Here is a 17,359-nt window from a genome sequence, read left to right as displayed (position 1 = left end):
GGAGATTTTCAATCAGATCAGTTTGGTGATCGGACTTACTGTCATCATTGTGATTCTTACACCTAATGCAAAGGTAGGGCAGGAGTAAGCACTGTGGGACAGTGGGAAAGGCAGACCCCTACTGCACTTGCAGTGTTTGACTTACAGTGATTGCAGTCTCTTCATACTGGTGTAAAAGAAAACAGAAATTTGCTGCCACAATGGACAAATTCTTAGATGTCCAAGTAAACAAAATAAGGGGAAGAAAGGATGGGTGGGAAGGCAACAACCAAAAGCTCTGCTCTAGGATTGTACAGGGTGATGTTCATGGAAGTGCATTCCTAACTGTGATCACAGAGGTAGTTTTTGCAGAACACATCACATTGTTACTTGACCATGCTAACAATCATCCATTCAAAGCCCTTTTCACAAACACAAGTTACTCCTGTCTAAGATGCTACAAATGCTTCTCTGCAACCTTTTCTTAATGGCACTGCCTGTAAATCTTAACTAACAGAAAAGCTCCAGAGCACATTTTAGCACTTCAGAACACAGCATGTGGATCACTTGGGTATCACTGGGGCAATGCTGATGACTTGTTTCAATAATAACTATATTGAGGGTAAGAACAAAATAAGGATAATATGGACATTTGTGGAAATGAGATGTGTTGATGGAGGGAAATGTTCAGAAAGGAAGTAAACCAGAATGAGGCTATATTAAAATCAGCAACAGTGTGTTACTTGCTCTGCTCTTACAGTATTTCCTTTTACCACTTACCACTGTCTGCTAAATAAATGACCAAACAGACCAGTTCATTCTGCTAAGTAACAGACTAAGTCTGCCTTTGTGCAGACTCTCTTCAGTTTTTAAAAGAAACCTAATTGAGGAAAGACAAATATGGCTGGCAAAAAAAAATATTGTAAGAGCTTTCCCCCTTTTAACAATGGCATTTAGAAAATGTAGAATCTTACATTTCAGCTGTGTAAATTTTCAGCATCAACTGAAACAGCATTCTACACTGCTAGGTTGCTAAAATAAAGCATTCTGTAATTCCCTATTTCAATTTGTAGTGTTTATAAAATCAAAATTGATCCTTTTACAGGCGTAGTCAGCAGTGCAATTCAGACGTACAAGTAAGAAGGTGCACAAACAGTGTTCCCAAAAGGAGGCTGTTACAGGTCATATTTTTGTGCTAAACTGATTCTGGAGGAGCTGCAGATAGCCAGAGTCAATAGCTAAATCCCCTGTCCCACACTACTGCACAAACACAAATCTACACCTGAAGGCTATCGAGCCACTGCTCTGCCCAGGGGACGGCTGGGTTCCATTTATTGCTGTAATCTTGGCCCTTTTTCCTGCATTCACTCTTCACTTTCATGTTTGCTGTCTTCAAATGTCTTTAGAAAACCAAGCCAACCTCAAAACCCTCTAACAGTGTCTCTCAAGTGTCATTTATCTTCCAGATTAAGGGTTGCTCACTACCCTGAATTTTTCATTGTTCAATTCATATTTGAGCCATAGATCCTGGTCCTGTGCCCCATCTACTCACTGCACACGGCTTGACTTCTGCCCCACTCTTTTTGAGAGGGGAATCCTGTGCTGCTCTGTTTCTCTACAGTGTCTGGGCTCCAATGCCAGACACTGGGTTGACATATTTTGTAACCACAGCATTACAGATAAGAGTAAAGTTAAAAATAGCAGGTAAACAAAAACACGGCAAAAGACGAACCAAAATATTCTCATAATGTGCATCAAGAATGACATAAAAATATAAGTACTGATTAGCATGTCAACAAGAGATGAAAAAAGAATAAATGGCCCCCATGCCAAGATCTACAAGTTGGATTAGCCTGGGAACAAACTAAGAATGAAGCAAATGACAGATATAAATAGACTATGAGCTGTAGCACTCTGCTCCATTATGAGATAATTGGAAGAGATAGATAAGGGGGAAGTCTAAAGTGAACATCATGTACTTAAATTTTTATAAGGCATTTCAAAAGGTTCTCGATACTGAAGGTAAAAAAATCACATGCTCATACAAAGGAAAAGAAGTAAACAACACAAAAATTAAACATGTTCTCATATATCATAAAGTGAGTGCCTACGATCAGTAAAAATACTGTAGAAACATGCCATTTTTTTGTATTTTTAATATAATAAATCAGCTTAAAAGTCACAGAGGAAAAGAACATACTGAATAAGAAGGTAACAACTTGAAAAAAATATAGCACAAACCCCTGTTTCATAAAGGAATGTACACATAGAACAGAGAGCCTTCTAGTAGAATAAAACAGGTAACCTATTGACATAGCAAAGCAGAGGCTGGCTGCAGCTATAAAGCAGAAATAAAGCAAAGCAAAATTAATCTTTATTTGCCTTGAAACCAGACAATAAGAACACTACAGCAACAGCATTTAATGAATATTTTTCAAATTGTATACTTCTACTTAGTTGAACTCAAAGGAATTGTAAGTCAATATACTTTAGTCTCTTTCTATGGTGTGGACATATTAATTGTTTAGGTAAAAATGTGTTCATTAATATTTATTAACCAGACTCTGGCCTCTGTGCATCTGGTCACAGAGATGCTAAAAAGACCATATACAATTGCCCCCTAAGCAGACATATATTCTGCTACATTAAATGAGATTTTTGCTGTTTGTCTCACCACAGGCTAAGAATTCATCTTCATATCTCATAAAGCAGGAGCAGAGGTAAGAACTTGGATTTTTGTGCTCACTTTTCAATCTTCATCTCTTTGTTATAAGGAAATTAGTCTACTTCAGTAGCTTTTCAAGCTCAGGTTTCCTGATATTCTACTGCATGCACCCCTTCCTAGGATTTTATCTTGCAATGCAAGTGGAGGGTATATATTTTTGATAAGGGAAAAGAAGTATGAACAATTTCCAGGATTGTGCAACTTGGAAAATCAAACAGTTCCAAGGCCTTTAATAATTTTTCCTCCCTTTCTAATAGCTCTATCCACCTTTCTCTCCTGGTACCTCTGTGACTGAACTAAGGGCCTGAAACTGCATTGTTACAGCTCAAAGTCTGAAAAATTATCTGAAAGGCAATGCAAAGCTTAGGACTTGTAGTTTACCAACCTCACTGGAAAAGCAGGAAAACAATGGTTCTGTTGCTACCTGCATTTTACACATCCAATCCACTCATTTTATCACAGGCACTGAGAGCAAACATGCCCTTCTCTTGCATGTCTTTGATTCTAACCCCTGCTGTAGCCTGGGCTTCTCATGTTGTCTGTGGTCACTTGCTTTTTTCAGCACTCTACTCTTCAGCTCTAAAACGTTTCCACAAAAACTACAAATAGCTAAAAGTTATAAAATCAGGCTCTCATACCTCAGAGTGCTGTGAAATGTACATCATAATCAGTGAAATGTGAATGAAACAGTCTCAGTTAAAATGATGGAGTGTAAAATGCCTTGTCTTCAAAATGCTCCAGCTTCTTATCACTAATGAAGCTGTGCAATAATGGCTGACTTGGGGGAATTTGATGGGAAAGCTGCAGCCAATTCAGTCTAGACTCAGAGATTAAATAAATTAGTCTACCTGGATTTTTGGTTTTGTTTTCCTCAGAATCTTTTTTTTTTTTCTCAATTCTGCACAGTTGAAAAGGAAATTAATATAATTCATCAATAGACTAATTTTATTCCAGTTGACTGTATTGAACTATTTTTCCTCTGGAAACGGAAAAATGTGTCTCAGATATATTCAAATATACTGTTAAATAGCATTCCTACTGTATTTATGGAGTCTATCTATGCCAGTATTTCAGCATTTATCCAGGATTTCCCACTTATGCTGCCATATAATGGGTGAGATGATCAAATACCAATGAGAAATTTTCTATACCACTCTGGCTTTTCTCTATCATGCCTTAAAAAAGCACCAAATTTTCAGTGAAGCTACTGAATTAACTTTAAACACATATGACTACATTTTTTTATTCTGAAGACCAACTTGACATGTAATTTTTTTTTAATGCTTATCTTTGTAACATTCTATCAAAATCTCAGCAGGACTTCAGAGTAAGATTTAAGTCTATGGTTAAAGAGCTATGTAGTAATTTCTGATAGACTTCTTTGTAAGGTTAATGAGAGCAGAACTTCCTCTTGGCTACCTAAATGCCACCTACTTTAATCCTAGCTTATTTCTAATGATAAATTACATTTTAAAGTAAAGTTTTACACACAAAAGAATATTTCAGTTTATTATTTGGCGCTGTAAACTTCAGCCTGGGGTACTTCCCAAATTAAAATAAGTGAAATTAAAGTAAATACTGGTCATACTTTGGTTCTTAATTAGTTCCCCAGACTCCTGATCCTCCAAATTAGCCAGTTTATATTCTCTTGAAATAATACTTGAAATGGGATCTGGTGCTAATGTTTGTAAGAAAACCAAGTGCTGTAATATGCAGTTATTATTTTTGTATCTGCTTGTTGTTTAGCATTGGACTTGTAGAGAGGTTGTATTTACAGAAGCACCCAAAGCACCTCCATCCTCAGAATACTGAATAACAACAAATTTGCATATTCTTTTCAACATTTTGACTGATACATGTCTTATCTGTGAACCTCTCAATCTCCTAGAATATTTTTAGATTGTCAAACACTGGTGGCTAAGCTGTCACCTGAAATATTCTATTTAGGAACTGACAGTGTGCATTGCCATTTAAAATATAGAAAATAAGAGGGGTACACTGGCAGAATGCCCCATGAACCTCAATATATGGTAGCACAGGATGGTTTCCAATTATACATGGAATGCATATATTCCAATTCCAACTATTTATACATGCATCCTAACGCTGTAGGGGCTGAAAATGTAGTCATGCATTTATCATGACTCATTTATCCAACTGAGACTTAGAGTAATAAACTATTCTTTACATTTGATAGTGAAAAATTCAGCAGAAAATTTACTGGACTTTTGTTTCAATTGTGTTTCTATTTTACCTATTATGCCTATATTTATTCTAGTGATAAAGGCAATTGAAGCCAGCTTTGAGGTTTCCATATATGGGGAATTCTCTGCAGTTAGAGCTGCTGCCTTAATAAGTTACACTGGATCAAGGTGCAGTAAATGAAGTTGATCAGAAGTCATGATACTGTATTGCCTGGTACTTCAATGGAAAAAAAACAAACCTCTTCTACTAAGACTGAGACCCATGAAATGAACTGCTCTTTAGGAGAAGGTGGTAGTCAATGTGAAAAGATGAAAATCTCTCTGCAAATTACTTTAAAAGCAGTTTATACGTGCCCCAATCCTTCATAACTGTCAGGACACTTTCTGGCTAACTTTCTTCATGTAGATTTAGTAGGTGTACAGTATTTCAGTGCCACATAGGGAACACAACTCTGGCCAAAACAATAATGCACACTAGTGATGGACAATTAGTACAAATGCACTTTATGTGGCATGGCAATCTCACAGGTAAAAACACTGGCGTTTGGCTTTCACAGCTTCATAGTTTCAACTATAGATCTGTTGGCGGTGGAGTGACTAGGAAAAGAGGAGAGCATGGCAAATAAGGAACAGAGGTTTTGGGCTTTTTATTTTTCTGTAAGCAAAAAGACTCCAAACAATACAAAATTAAGTTTAATTTTTAGAGCTCTTTTTTGATTCCAGTCATAGCCAGCAGTATTCCCAAAGGAGAAATATCACTAGCTAATAACAGCACTCTTAAAGGTAATGATATTATATTTTTACTATTTTTAGAGTTTTTAGTAACTAAAAATATTACACCATTATCTTTCGGATCATATTCCAAAATTATGTACTGACCATTGTCACAAGACACGCAGGAGCATGGAATAACATTACATGAGGTCATCTAATTTTTCCTTGTGTGTTTATTTCTTCTCCAAGCTCCATTTTTCCTTCTAGATGGAAAGGATTAGGTAGGATGCAAGTTAATGACATCACAGGCAATACATAAAGTTAGTTTAAAAACTTAAGTCTTTTTTTTCTGTACTCTGCTCAATTCCCCACTTGTCCACAGGTTTACTTAGATTAAAAATATTTGTTTATTACAGGGCAAGAAATTATGGGAGACATGCCTGATCTGGAAGGGAAAAAGTCATAAGAAGTCAAATGAAATTTGTCAGGAACTTCCCACAGATACCTTAACAAGCCTAGAAAGAACTTTACTGAGATTCCATTTTTAGCTGAAGTGTTAAAAAGTGAAAAAGAAAAAAAAAATTATACCACATATGCTTTTTACACATGCCCAGGAGGAGGGTAACTTTATAAAAAGGAGTGTCTTTTTAAAGTTACATATTGAGACAGTCCACATATGCAATCTGGAAACACTTAGACAACACCCCAAAATATGCCATTAGAATGCCAACAACTCTGAGAAGTAATACAGGGCTGAATATCAGATAATAGCAATTTTCCTGAACTGATGGGAGCTGTGCACAAGGACACGTACACCACAGGAGTGTATTTAACAGATAAATACAAAGAGAAGGAGCATTCAGCAGACTCAGGAAAAGACATAAACCAAAAGCCCAGCACTTGACAGGAGGTGTCTCTCCTGATGCTTCCCACAGAGACAGTGTCTGCTCTCTTCCACAGATAAAGGTTGTGGAGACTCCACTTCCTCTACCAAATCATCAGGAAAAGAGTGCTGATGACATTTCCTGTGATGACTCCTTCCAAAAGAATTGCACCTTGATACATATCTGTCTTTATTCTCTAGTATTTAAAGCTGCTTTGGCTCCAATGATGACATCCAGATGGAGGATAAAATATGTAGGATTTCTGAATACTTGCAGCTTCACATACGTATACAGTGCAACATACCTAACAGTGGATGGGAATTGATTCCTTCCTTTCAAACGCAGCCTGATGCACAGATATTATTATTGTTTTACATGGAAAAAATTACAAAATTTTCATATAAATTATAAATGTCTCATTAAGGAGTGGCAATGATTCAAGAACTCTGAACACTTAATTGAACAAGTGCTTTAGAAGTCATTATTATCTCTAAAATGTCACCTGTCTGATACTGCTCTCTCCACAGCTAATAGGGTACACATAATTACTTACTTCATATAAATCTCAGTCTCCTTATTCAGAGTGAGCTATTACACTTCCTGATTAATCATAAGGCATGGTTTTAATTATCTCTTCATTAGTTTTAGAAAAATTTAAAATATCAAATTTCACAATATTTTAAAAGTTTAATTCTGTCATCTTTATTCATATTAAATAACACTTAGTACTCTCTGAAGTAAAATGCTGTTCATCCGCTTTATGGCTGGCAGAACAGTTTGCCCAGTATTTAATTTTTCAGAATAATGACGTCAGGCTTTCAAAATGTGCCTTGTGTGCGCGCTTAGAAAATCATTTATCAAGTGCCTTCAGAATACTGGCACAGTCAATGTAAACACTATTTTTTTTTCCCTTAAATACAACTTCCAAAATGAAGGCATAAATTTCAGATTTTGCTGGCTTTTTTGACAGGTTACTTAAAATGTCTTTAGCTAACTGTATCAGTGAGGTGGGTCAGGACAGCTGTTGGTCTGTCATCTTGTTTGCAAGTCTGACCTAGGCCTCAGTGCTGGTCAGATTCAGGTGGGATATGTGGAGACAGTGAGGAGAGAACAGGGTGTATGGATGCCAGGAGGTCTGACAGCCAATTCTCCAATGTCTAGGGTGACACAAGAAAGCACAGTAATATTCCCAGTATTCCCAGCTCTCTCCATCTGGCCACTTTTGTCACTGTAAAGTGGCTCTGCCATCCCAGAAAGGCAAAGAATTTCTAAATGCTCAGTTCAGCTAAGCCTGAAATCAAGTAGCAGCAGGGTGCTACACAGCTCTGTGTCCTACTCATCTGCCTTAGAAGAAGACATCCATCTTGTAATCTTGATAACAGTGATCTTCTAACAGCTTGTTCTTATCTGAAATTAGGAGCAAAACCGGAGGTATTGCACAACACTCTCAGACTAGCCCATGCTATATCCCAGCAGAGTGCCTTGTAGAGGCTCCTGAAATTCTCTTCTCTCCTACACAGTCAGAGGTACTTCCTCCATAATCTGAAACATTCCCAGCAGCCAGCCTTGTTCTTCCTACATGAGATGCTCTGGCTACATCACACTGAAATCCCAACATTCTGAATCACCAGCTGAGCTGGTCACAGTGACTGCCACAATTAATTGTCTCAAATGGATTCATAATGTTGCATGAATCCAACTCACTTTGTTGTTCTTTTCTGAACTCAAACTGTGATTTGTGAACTGCCAAAAAAATAGGAAAAAATGAAGGGAAAACTAATCAAGACTTTAAAATTAACTCAGTGCATTTTGAATATTGTTTGTATCATTTTAGCTAAATTGTCGTTTTCTTGCAATCTGTGGTCAGTGCTGGTACAAAGATAAATGATCATGTGGGTCACTGAATGCAATCCTCAGTGTCAGTGAGATACAGGATATCTGCAATGGCTCTGGTGAGATTAGCTTCTCTCTGATAAGACTTTTAGGTGGGTGAAAAATCTACTTAGATTTTGATAGTCTTTATAAAATGAGGTTGACTAATCAACATCTGCCCATTACAAAGTAGGTTGCTCTACTTTTTGTGTTTGTATTATGTTCTTTGAATTACTACTGAGAGAGCAAAACAGTAATTAAACTGTTTTGGATAGGACATTATCTACAAAAATTGCTTTTCAAAAGGTATTTGTTGAACTGAAACCGCTTTGAACAATGATCAAATTCTAGATTGCTGTACACAGTGAAAACATGGCTTGTTCACTTCTCAAAAGGGTATATTCAGCTAAATATAGAGCTTAGCCTTCAGTCCCTCTGTTAGAGCTGTCTCTGCTCCATGGTGAGAACTACAGGGCAACAGTGATATGTGACCAGTGCCCTCAGCTCCCTTTGAATTTGGTGTGAAGATGAAAAACTAAATCCCATTCCAGGGTCAGGGAATGTTGTGTATCAACAGCTTTTATTCATAAGCGACAAGCATAACCACAGTTTTCCATTTGCAGTGCAGCTTGTTGGGGTTTTTTCCCATGGGCATTTGGTTCAGATTGGGTTTGGTAACCCTGGTTCTGTCTGCACTGCAGTTTTCTTGAGCCACAAGGGCAAGAGAAAACAAAGTGAGAAAAACATAAAACCTCTAAAACATTTTTGGTTATTTAGAACAATTAATTAGCAAGGTCATTTTTCAGTGTTTACTCCTTATTACATATTTTAACAATCACTACACTGTGAAGGAGCTCTGTAACTTTAAGTAATAAACACAGCAAATGCCATTAACTTTAGCATCACGGAAAGCTAAAGGGCAAAACACTTTTCTTTACAAAATGCCAAAGGGGTTTGACTCAGGGTACAGAATCCAGACTTTCCTGGCAGAGCTACACCACAGTGAGGACTGCTGCTCAAGCTGTGTCATTGTCCCTGCCAGGCACATGACCCTTGTGCTGGTGGCTGCTGGAGATGCAGTTATTAATGGCTAAATCTGGCAGGAGAATTGTCACACCCAGGCACAAGTGTAGGCACCCTTCTCTCTTTTGCTACCTCAGTAGATAACTGGCGCTGATCACAATCTAATTCCTTCCTGCCACATCTTCCATAGCTTGGTACTTGGCAAGGCAGGCACAGAAATGACAGACTTGGCAACCTGCTTTCCACCACAAAAATATTGCACTTCCCAACAGGTATCTCCCTAAGTGGAGACAGGATTTGTCCCTCAAGATACCTCTGAGTAAATAATAATATCACTGTTTTTATCTGTGAGGATAAACACTGGGTTTTGTCTCCTAATGACTGTTTCTGTTTTATTGCTACTTCCCACCAGGAAGTTGACTGCTAACATAATTAGCAGATGATTGCACGGGGGAGGCTGAAATCTTTAACAGCTGTTTCAAAGCATTCTGCACCAAATCTTCTGTGCTGCAGAGCACTTCCAGCTCTTGAATGGCATTCTCTCCAATGACACAGATTATGGGACCATGGAGTGGAGGCCTCCACGAAGGACTTAACTTGTTCATTTACTTGGAAAAAAGGTGAAGAAACCACATTTAAAGTGTTTAGTAGATTAGTATAAGTATTTGGGCATACTGTGTCAGAATTCAGATTAAGATCAAGATCACCTTTGACTGTGAAGTCTAGAAACTGAACGTATAGCACAGAAATGGTTAGCAGATTTACAACTTTACTCTTTCTATAAAAGAAAGTGCAGACGTTTCTGATGCTCCAAGTGATCTATTTCTTTGTTACAGGATAAAGGGAAGACAATATGAATCAATGCTACCATTTGGTACAGAAGAGTCACTATGAAAGAAAGGCAGAGCGCAGCGCAGAACTTACTATTATAAAAGAAATACTCTTAATAGTTGGGTGTGATGGAATAATAATCATAAAATTAGGAAGGAAAGAACTGCTTTAGCTCCCTATGGAGTATTATAGAGTCTGCCAGATGTAAAGTAGTATGTGTCAAGTTGCAGATGGAAAAATAAGAGCTTTAGCAATAAATCTATAATTAAGTAATGACTGAAGTACCAAGTACATTTACAAACTGCGCATCATGTTGTCCCAGAGGAGGAAAACTACTTGGTCTGGGAGAGTTTTCAAGATGAGACACTTAAATGGTTTGTGCAGTACAAAATTTCTGCTGGGATGTGCTACCAACATCTTCTTTGGACAGATTCGGTCATAGCAGCACTGAAATTAATCTTTCCATGTCCTTTCCCAGTTCCACAGTGTGTGCTGGTTTAAGTGGAACAGAGGAACACAGAAACCATGCATTTCGGCCTCTGTTGTTGTTGCAAGCACTCTGGTAGAACACAAATGAGAATGGGGCTAATGGCACTGCCTGCTACAAAGCATTACTTCCTCTCCCCTACCGACAGGTGTCTGATCCGTAACAGGGACCCAGACAAGATCAACGTAGAAGGACGGTGAGTATGGAAATATATTCACAGTTTACATTCCTGGGCCTGTGCTCCTAAACCTCCCACAAGAGTGTAAACTCAGGCCTTTCTTTTGCTTTGGTAAATGCAGCAGTTTCATCAATATCAACATTTTTCATTATTTTTTTTTTAAGCAGTGAGAAATGGCTTGCCCGGTACACACAGCAAGCTTTCCCAGGATTTAGGGAAACTCAAACTTTTCAACTACTACTAGTCTGATTACAAGGTATGAAAGCACTTGCTCTCTTAAGAGAATTAGACTATTAAGATCTTGAGCAATTTCTATCAAAATCAAGTGTTTACATTAGAGCTTATGCTTCTAAATCTCTTTATGGATTTTGAAAATTTAGTTACAAGGGCAAATCAAGATAAATTTGACAAGATCTGCTCAAGTCCTTTTATTTGTAGCCTCTGTTAAATGAAAGAATTCCTGTAAGCTAATGTTTTCTAAAATATGGATGCCAAATTGACTAAAGCATTTCTTGAAGGAAAGAGGAGGATTATTTTGAAGAAACTGTAATAGAATTTTCTTTTGAGGAAATTATAATACAATTTTTTGTCAAGTTGAATCTAGACTCAGTTGTTTTAAATCACTTGAATCAGAAACGTGTGGGCTTTTTATCCCTTTTTAGTTTAACAATCTCAGGTGATTTCCAAAAGGAAAGGCACAGGGAAGGCTTCACTCACTAATTCACACCATGACAATGACTGCTAAAGTGCCTTCTGAGATTTACAGTGGGGAGCTGTTCCTTGAAAGTCAGCAGCCAACGTGACAGCCAGCAGGATGCAATTGTCCAAGTGATGTGTGGAGGTGTTCTGTATTATGTGAATCTCCTTCCTTTCCAGCTAGGTGGTAATGTGCATTTATGCAGAAAGCACACCAGAACGGAGGGCTGATTTTAATTTAATCCTATAAGTACTCAGTGTAAGAACAGTTCTTTCACAAAGGTAAAATTTAGCTCTATAAGTTTAAAATTAAAGTATATACTGTAGCAAAATGACTCAAATTTTAATCTCAATACAGAAGCAGGATTTGAAATGAATTTCCAGTACCAGTTAATGTTCTTGTTATATCTGTACAGAATAGAAAAAAAATTTACAGAATTGGAAAATGTAAATTTTTGTTCCATGACTGAAACTGTAAAAATATCTTGCAGCAGCATATAGAAAAGTTATGAAATCGGATGCTTTGAAGGTGGGGGTTGAACTACCCACAAGTTATCTGTTCATATTGTTTCCTTGGACACTCCAGCTGCCAAACCATTCCTGCACAGTTCAAGACATTTTTGTCAGAGCAGGCAGAGGAGAATTTGAACAGTTCACCCGACTAAGCAGTCATGCTTCAGTGGTGGGAAACATTCCTGTCTTGCTAGAATTCACTAAACCAAATGCAGTTTTTATATCTTCAAGAGCTTCTAAAGAAAGGATTAAATGTCTGGGCATAAATGATTTAAGAAATGTGAGGTAAACTGTGCTCTGCAAGATACAAAAGGCCTTAATAAAAAGGCAGTGATATGGAGAGAATGTAAATGCTTTTAATTTTTAACTTGGAATTCTTTCTTTACACCTCTAGCATGCTGTGGTTTGGCTGTTTTGAAGCACGTGGTAACTATTTATGCACAAAAAAACCTCTTCATTGTAGCCTTCCCAAACTTACATGGGAACCTAAAAATAAACATTGTCTTTTATCCTCTCCTCTGCAGCAACTGACCAACTTTGAACATGTCACCTCTTCAGCAGGTAGGATGTTTTCTAATTTTATTTGTGTAGCTTTTCCACACAGCTGGTAAGAATAAGGACTGATGATCAGTAGGGTTATGAAACATTTCATTGCATAGTTTAGTATTACAATCACAATTTAGTGAAATCTGGCTGAATTAACAGGTGAATAGTTGTCCTAATCACTGAGTTCCTCTCTATTTCTCCTCATTTCCCAACAGCCAAACCGAAAGGTAAATTTCATGATGAAGGTCAATAAACATCTCAGAATATCCAGCAAATCAAAACAGTCTGTTTCATCTGCAGATACTTTCAACAATGAAAGCAAAATGTAAGATTCACAAAGGGATATTAGCAATATTTACAGAACAAGTGAAAAAGTCAAGGATCCAATCTTCTCTTTACCCTTAGCCCAGTGCCTGGGATATTTCCATGGCCAGAGGAAACCTGAGTCATTGGCCTACTTGCCACAGAATTCACCCACTTGACACACACACACACACACGCTCTAGCTGAGCTGGTATTTTACACACTGCTTTGTAGAAGCGTTCTCCATATAAAATGAGTAGCATCAAACATCATCTCCAGTTTTCAAAGGGAACCAGGTTCCTTTGAAAAATCTAGATTTGCAAAAACCAAAACTGGTTTTAACATCCTTTTTTTGGAAAAAAACCAAACCACTCAGCAAATTCAAGAATGCCAATAAATTATTCGAAGTAGCTTTCTTACTGAACAAAATCATTTGTCAAAGATTCAGCATGTTCTTCTGCACACAGCAACTTCTTTTATGAAAAATAATATACAATCCAATTTGGCGGTTTGTGGAAGATGACAGCCCAGAACCCATCTGTTACTGAAGCCAACTGCAAGGCTGCTATGAATCTAAGCTATGAAAGCAGAATTTCTGGGGGGAGGGAGCAGAAACGCAAAAGCAGTGAGATGGATGCTACTGTATTGAAGAAATAAAGGAATGGTATCATTCAGGAATGCTATCAGGTTAGGAATGGATCATGAACTAGATAGCTAAAAAGAAAAAGAAAAGTCTGTGGGAAGCTCCACTACAGAAGTCCCCAGGAAGGAAAAAAAAAAAAATAGAAAGCTGTCTTCAAAGAGGTAGAGACCTAAGAACAAAATTGCTGAATGAGAGTTCTATTACAATCACCTAAGCATTTTAGCACAGGTGCATTTTATAAATTAACAGGAACAGTTAAAAGAAATAGGTGATGAAACTCTCGCCCTAAAGAAACATAACCATTAAGGCTCCAAAACTGAACTATGATTATGTCAGAAATATATCTTTCAACAAAAAGAGGAGAGGTCACAGAATTTCAGTCTTATTTATTATTAAATACCTACCATATGACATATAATGGCAAACCATGCTATTAAAACTGATTTGCCAACACAGGATCCTGAGTGGGAATAATTCCATCTCCTCTCCACTCTAAAAAACCAACAAGCATCTGAAAACCAGGAGATGGACTCTACCAGCAAAAAGCAAGCATTATGCCAGAAAAGGCACATGGGAAAGAGAAAAGAGATTCCCCAAGAATAAACAGACTGGGAAGATCAAAAAGAGAATGGAACTAAGACAAGACAGAGCTTGGCTGGTAAGAGACCAGAAGTTCACAGATCACACAGATGGAAAACCCTTAGCAAACATCACACTGCCAGAGCTGAGAGCAAGTGCAATTAAAAAGTTGCAGTGAACTGGAAGCAGGCAGAAAAATTTTTGCATCTCAGCCAAAAAGTTCAACAACTAAAATGAACTATCCTTGATCACTTGCAGCCTATAGTAGCTATAAGGGTACTTTAACTGTGTTTCAGTATTCAGATATTCCATTCATAGCTAACATCCATTCAACCAAAGGGTTACAAACCCCTCTATATTGCACACTGCTTAGAACAGAACACAAAGGATGTGCTTCAAAGAAAAGACAATAAAGCAGACAAAGATAATATATATTTGTGTAACACCAATCTTGCAAACTAATAAGAAGCTGATCTCAGGGTCCCCATTAGTCTGCAATCTTTCTCATTCACTATTTCCTGGAAGTATGTCTAACATTCTAAATATTCCACTTGGCACTATTTCTATGCAGAGCACGCATGCTTTTTCTATAATGGATAGTAATATTCTAGCAAGATAGGAAGGAATGAATACTTCAATATTACACATGAAAGCCTCCAGTTCAGGAAAGTAAGAATCTGGACAGACAAACAACAGATAACACACAAGATCGTGGTAAGAATGGCTCTCCTTCAGTTACTGAAAAGCTGGAATCCAAAAACACTGCTATGGTAACTTGCAGAGCTGGAGGAGAGCACGCTCCTGTCACAGCCTCATGTAAAACACAATCTTGCTTGCATTGTGGGGAATTCCCTGCACACCTTCCTACCACTGTGCAGCTGTGCCCAGCCTCAGCAGACAGTGCATAAAAATCTAGAAAGCAATTTACATTTTTGTATTTCAGATTGTGCCAGAGATCTCTCTTGTAATGTTTGTTGGAATATTAATGAAATAATTAAAATTGATTTTTAATTAATTTTTCACCAGTTCTTTGCAGGAGTTTTTAAAAGGTAAGCATGCTCCAGGAGACTTTTGTGCTATAATTCTGCCATCAAGATTGTTTTAAGGATTATTTACTTTGATTTTGTTAAGTGCACATAGACCTGAAATAGATAAGAGCTAAAAGGAAGCTCTGGGTTGTGCAGTTACACTATTTGCTATTTGAGACCAGATGATGCTTCTGCCATAGACGGTAACTTCATGAAGTGCAAGTCAAACAATTGACATCTGGAAAGTGCTTGACAGAAGTTTAAATAGAGGTGGAAAAAACGTTAAGCCCCAGAGTGATCCAAAAAGGTATACAAAGCATGTTTTATAAATTTTAGCCATGAAAACGCAAACAAATAAGTTGTTTAAATGAGAGTGGAGTTTTTTCCTATTCCAGTAGGAAATAAGATCCAGGTGTAAGATGCTAAGATTACATTTTCTAAAATCTCAAAGAATCAGAAATAATGACTACATTACAGTACACTTATAATTTTTAAACAGTAAAAACATGCTTTGATGAGCATACTATTTAACTCTCCCTTATGTAGTTACAATGCTGTCATTTCCGACCAACAGCATTCATTTTTGTGACTATATTAAGATGTCATTAACCATTTCATAACTGTCTGAATAAACAGCGCTTGTTTAACTGCTTCAATGTAGAGCTTATTCTCCTAAACAAGGGTAATATTTAGTTCATATTTGCATGATCTTGTCATTATCAATCAATAAGAATCCACATCTCCTTAGAAAAGTAGTGAAAATCTGACCAGTGTAGAACAGCATTAAAATCAAAAGTTTCTGACTGTCAAGTTAAAGACATACTCTGACAATTCAAATATATTGAATTAAAATCTATCCAATATGTTGCCGATTTTGCTTTTCTGACATTTGACTACAAGAGAGTGTTAGTAGAAACTGGATATGACACATAATTTTGCAAGATGGGATCATGAAATAGTCTGTTGAGACACAAGGTTGTACGGTCCAGCAGAGTGGAATGATGCTGTTCATGAACGCTGTTCATTCAGCATTTGGAAACTGAACACATGCACACGGTTTGCTTGTTTCTTTCAATGTAAAGGGCTCTTTGTTTATGATTTTAAGGAAAACATTTGACTTGAAACAAACAAGTCTTTTTCTGTCGGGTGCGATTAAAGGCGCTGAGAGACTTGAAGGAATTCATAAAGGAATAAAATCATGGTAGTTCCGTCCATGCCTAGGATCCCAGCATGGAAAGAAACGGCATGTGAAGAAGCCTGGGTATAGGACACCGAAAGCATACCGCAGTTAGCCTTTGGACAAACGGCAAAAGCCTGTTTTGTTTGGGACGCTTTCACAGGGACACGATCCTTACCTGCGCTGTTCCTGCGGTGCCGCGGGGCAGGCACGGCTCGGCCGCCGGCGGGAGCGCTCGGAGCCCGCGGGATGCCCGCGCTGGCCCAGGGGCGCCGGCCCGGCTCGCCCCGGCCGCGGCACCGCAGCCCCGGCCGGCCCTCGCAGCCCCTGCCCGGCGAAGTTTCCCCCGGGGCCGCTGCCCGGCGCCGCCACCCCGCCGGGGACGCCGCGCCCGCGCTCACCTGTCGTCGCTCTGCCAGCCCTGGTCGCCCAGCAGCAAGTCCCGAAAGCGGTACCGCGGCGGCAGCGGCGGCACCTCGCTGTCCAGGTCCACCATGCTGCCCGGAGCGGGGGTCAGGGGGCCGGCCGGAGAGAGGGGAAGCCCTGCCGCGCCGCCCGAGCAGCGGCCGGACCCGCCCGGGCGTGTGGGGGGCAGGAGCGGCTCGGCGGCAGCGGCGCGGCGCGGGGCGGGCTGGCCCCGCACAAAGGCGCGGCGGGGCTGGCCCCGCGGTCCCCGGCGGCTCGGCGGGAGCCTCTCGGCCCCGGGAGCCAAGTCCCGCCCCGGGGGGAGGCAGGTGGCGGCGGGCGGCGGCCTCGGCGGCGGCGCGACCGCCCCCCGCCCACGCCCACCCTCGCAGCGAGCGAGCGAGCGCGCCGCCGCGGCCCACAACAAAGGGCCGTGCCTCGGCCGGGCCGGCGGCACCGCACCGGGCACCGCAGCCCCCCCGCCCCCCGGGCTGCTCCCTGCCTGCTCCCCTCCTCCCGGGGCAGCCTCAGGGGTGCTTCTCTGTAGGCCCCGAAACGTGTTAAACGGGTGT

At 39.5% G+C, this 17,359-nt stretch overlaps 1 protein-coding gene across 11 annotated transcripts in view; it reads right to left on the bottom strand.

The window, feature by feature from the left end:
- KCNT2 (potassium sodium-activated channel subfamily T member 2) overlaps window positions 1-17,154 on the bottom strand; it is a 119,735-nt gene extending 102,581 nt beyond the window's left edge. For 4 of the 11 annotated variants that reach the window (XR_012581397.1, XR_012581398.1, XM_074546260.1 and 1 more), the window contains exon 1: window positions 16,784-17,153. Coding sequence is in view for 9 of the 11 variants with exons in the window: in XM_074546260.1 (XP_074402361.1) it covers window positions 16,784-16,878 (95 nt within the window). In the remaining 2 variants the exon portion in view is untranslated. Of the gene's footprint in view, window positions 1-16,783 lie in introns of all 11 variants that reach the window. The other 7 variants (XM_074546261.1, XM_074546266.1, XM_074546268.1 and 4 more) reach the window with 4 other exon arrangements.
- Between the last annotated feature and the right edge of the window lie 205 nt (window positions 17,155-17,359).

The sequence above is a fragment of the Zonotrichia albicollis genome, chromosome 8 (assembly GCF_047830755.1).
Source record: "Zonotrichia albicollis isolate bZonAlb1 chromosome 8, bZonAlb1.hap1, whole genome shotgun sequence".
Classification (NCBI taxonomy): Eukaryota; Metazoa; Chordata; class Aves; order Passeriformes; family Passerellidae; genus Zonotrichia; species Zonotrichia albicollis.
Note: the sequence above shows the minus strand (reverse complement) of the source record. Positions and strands in the feature narration are given on the sequence as shown.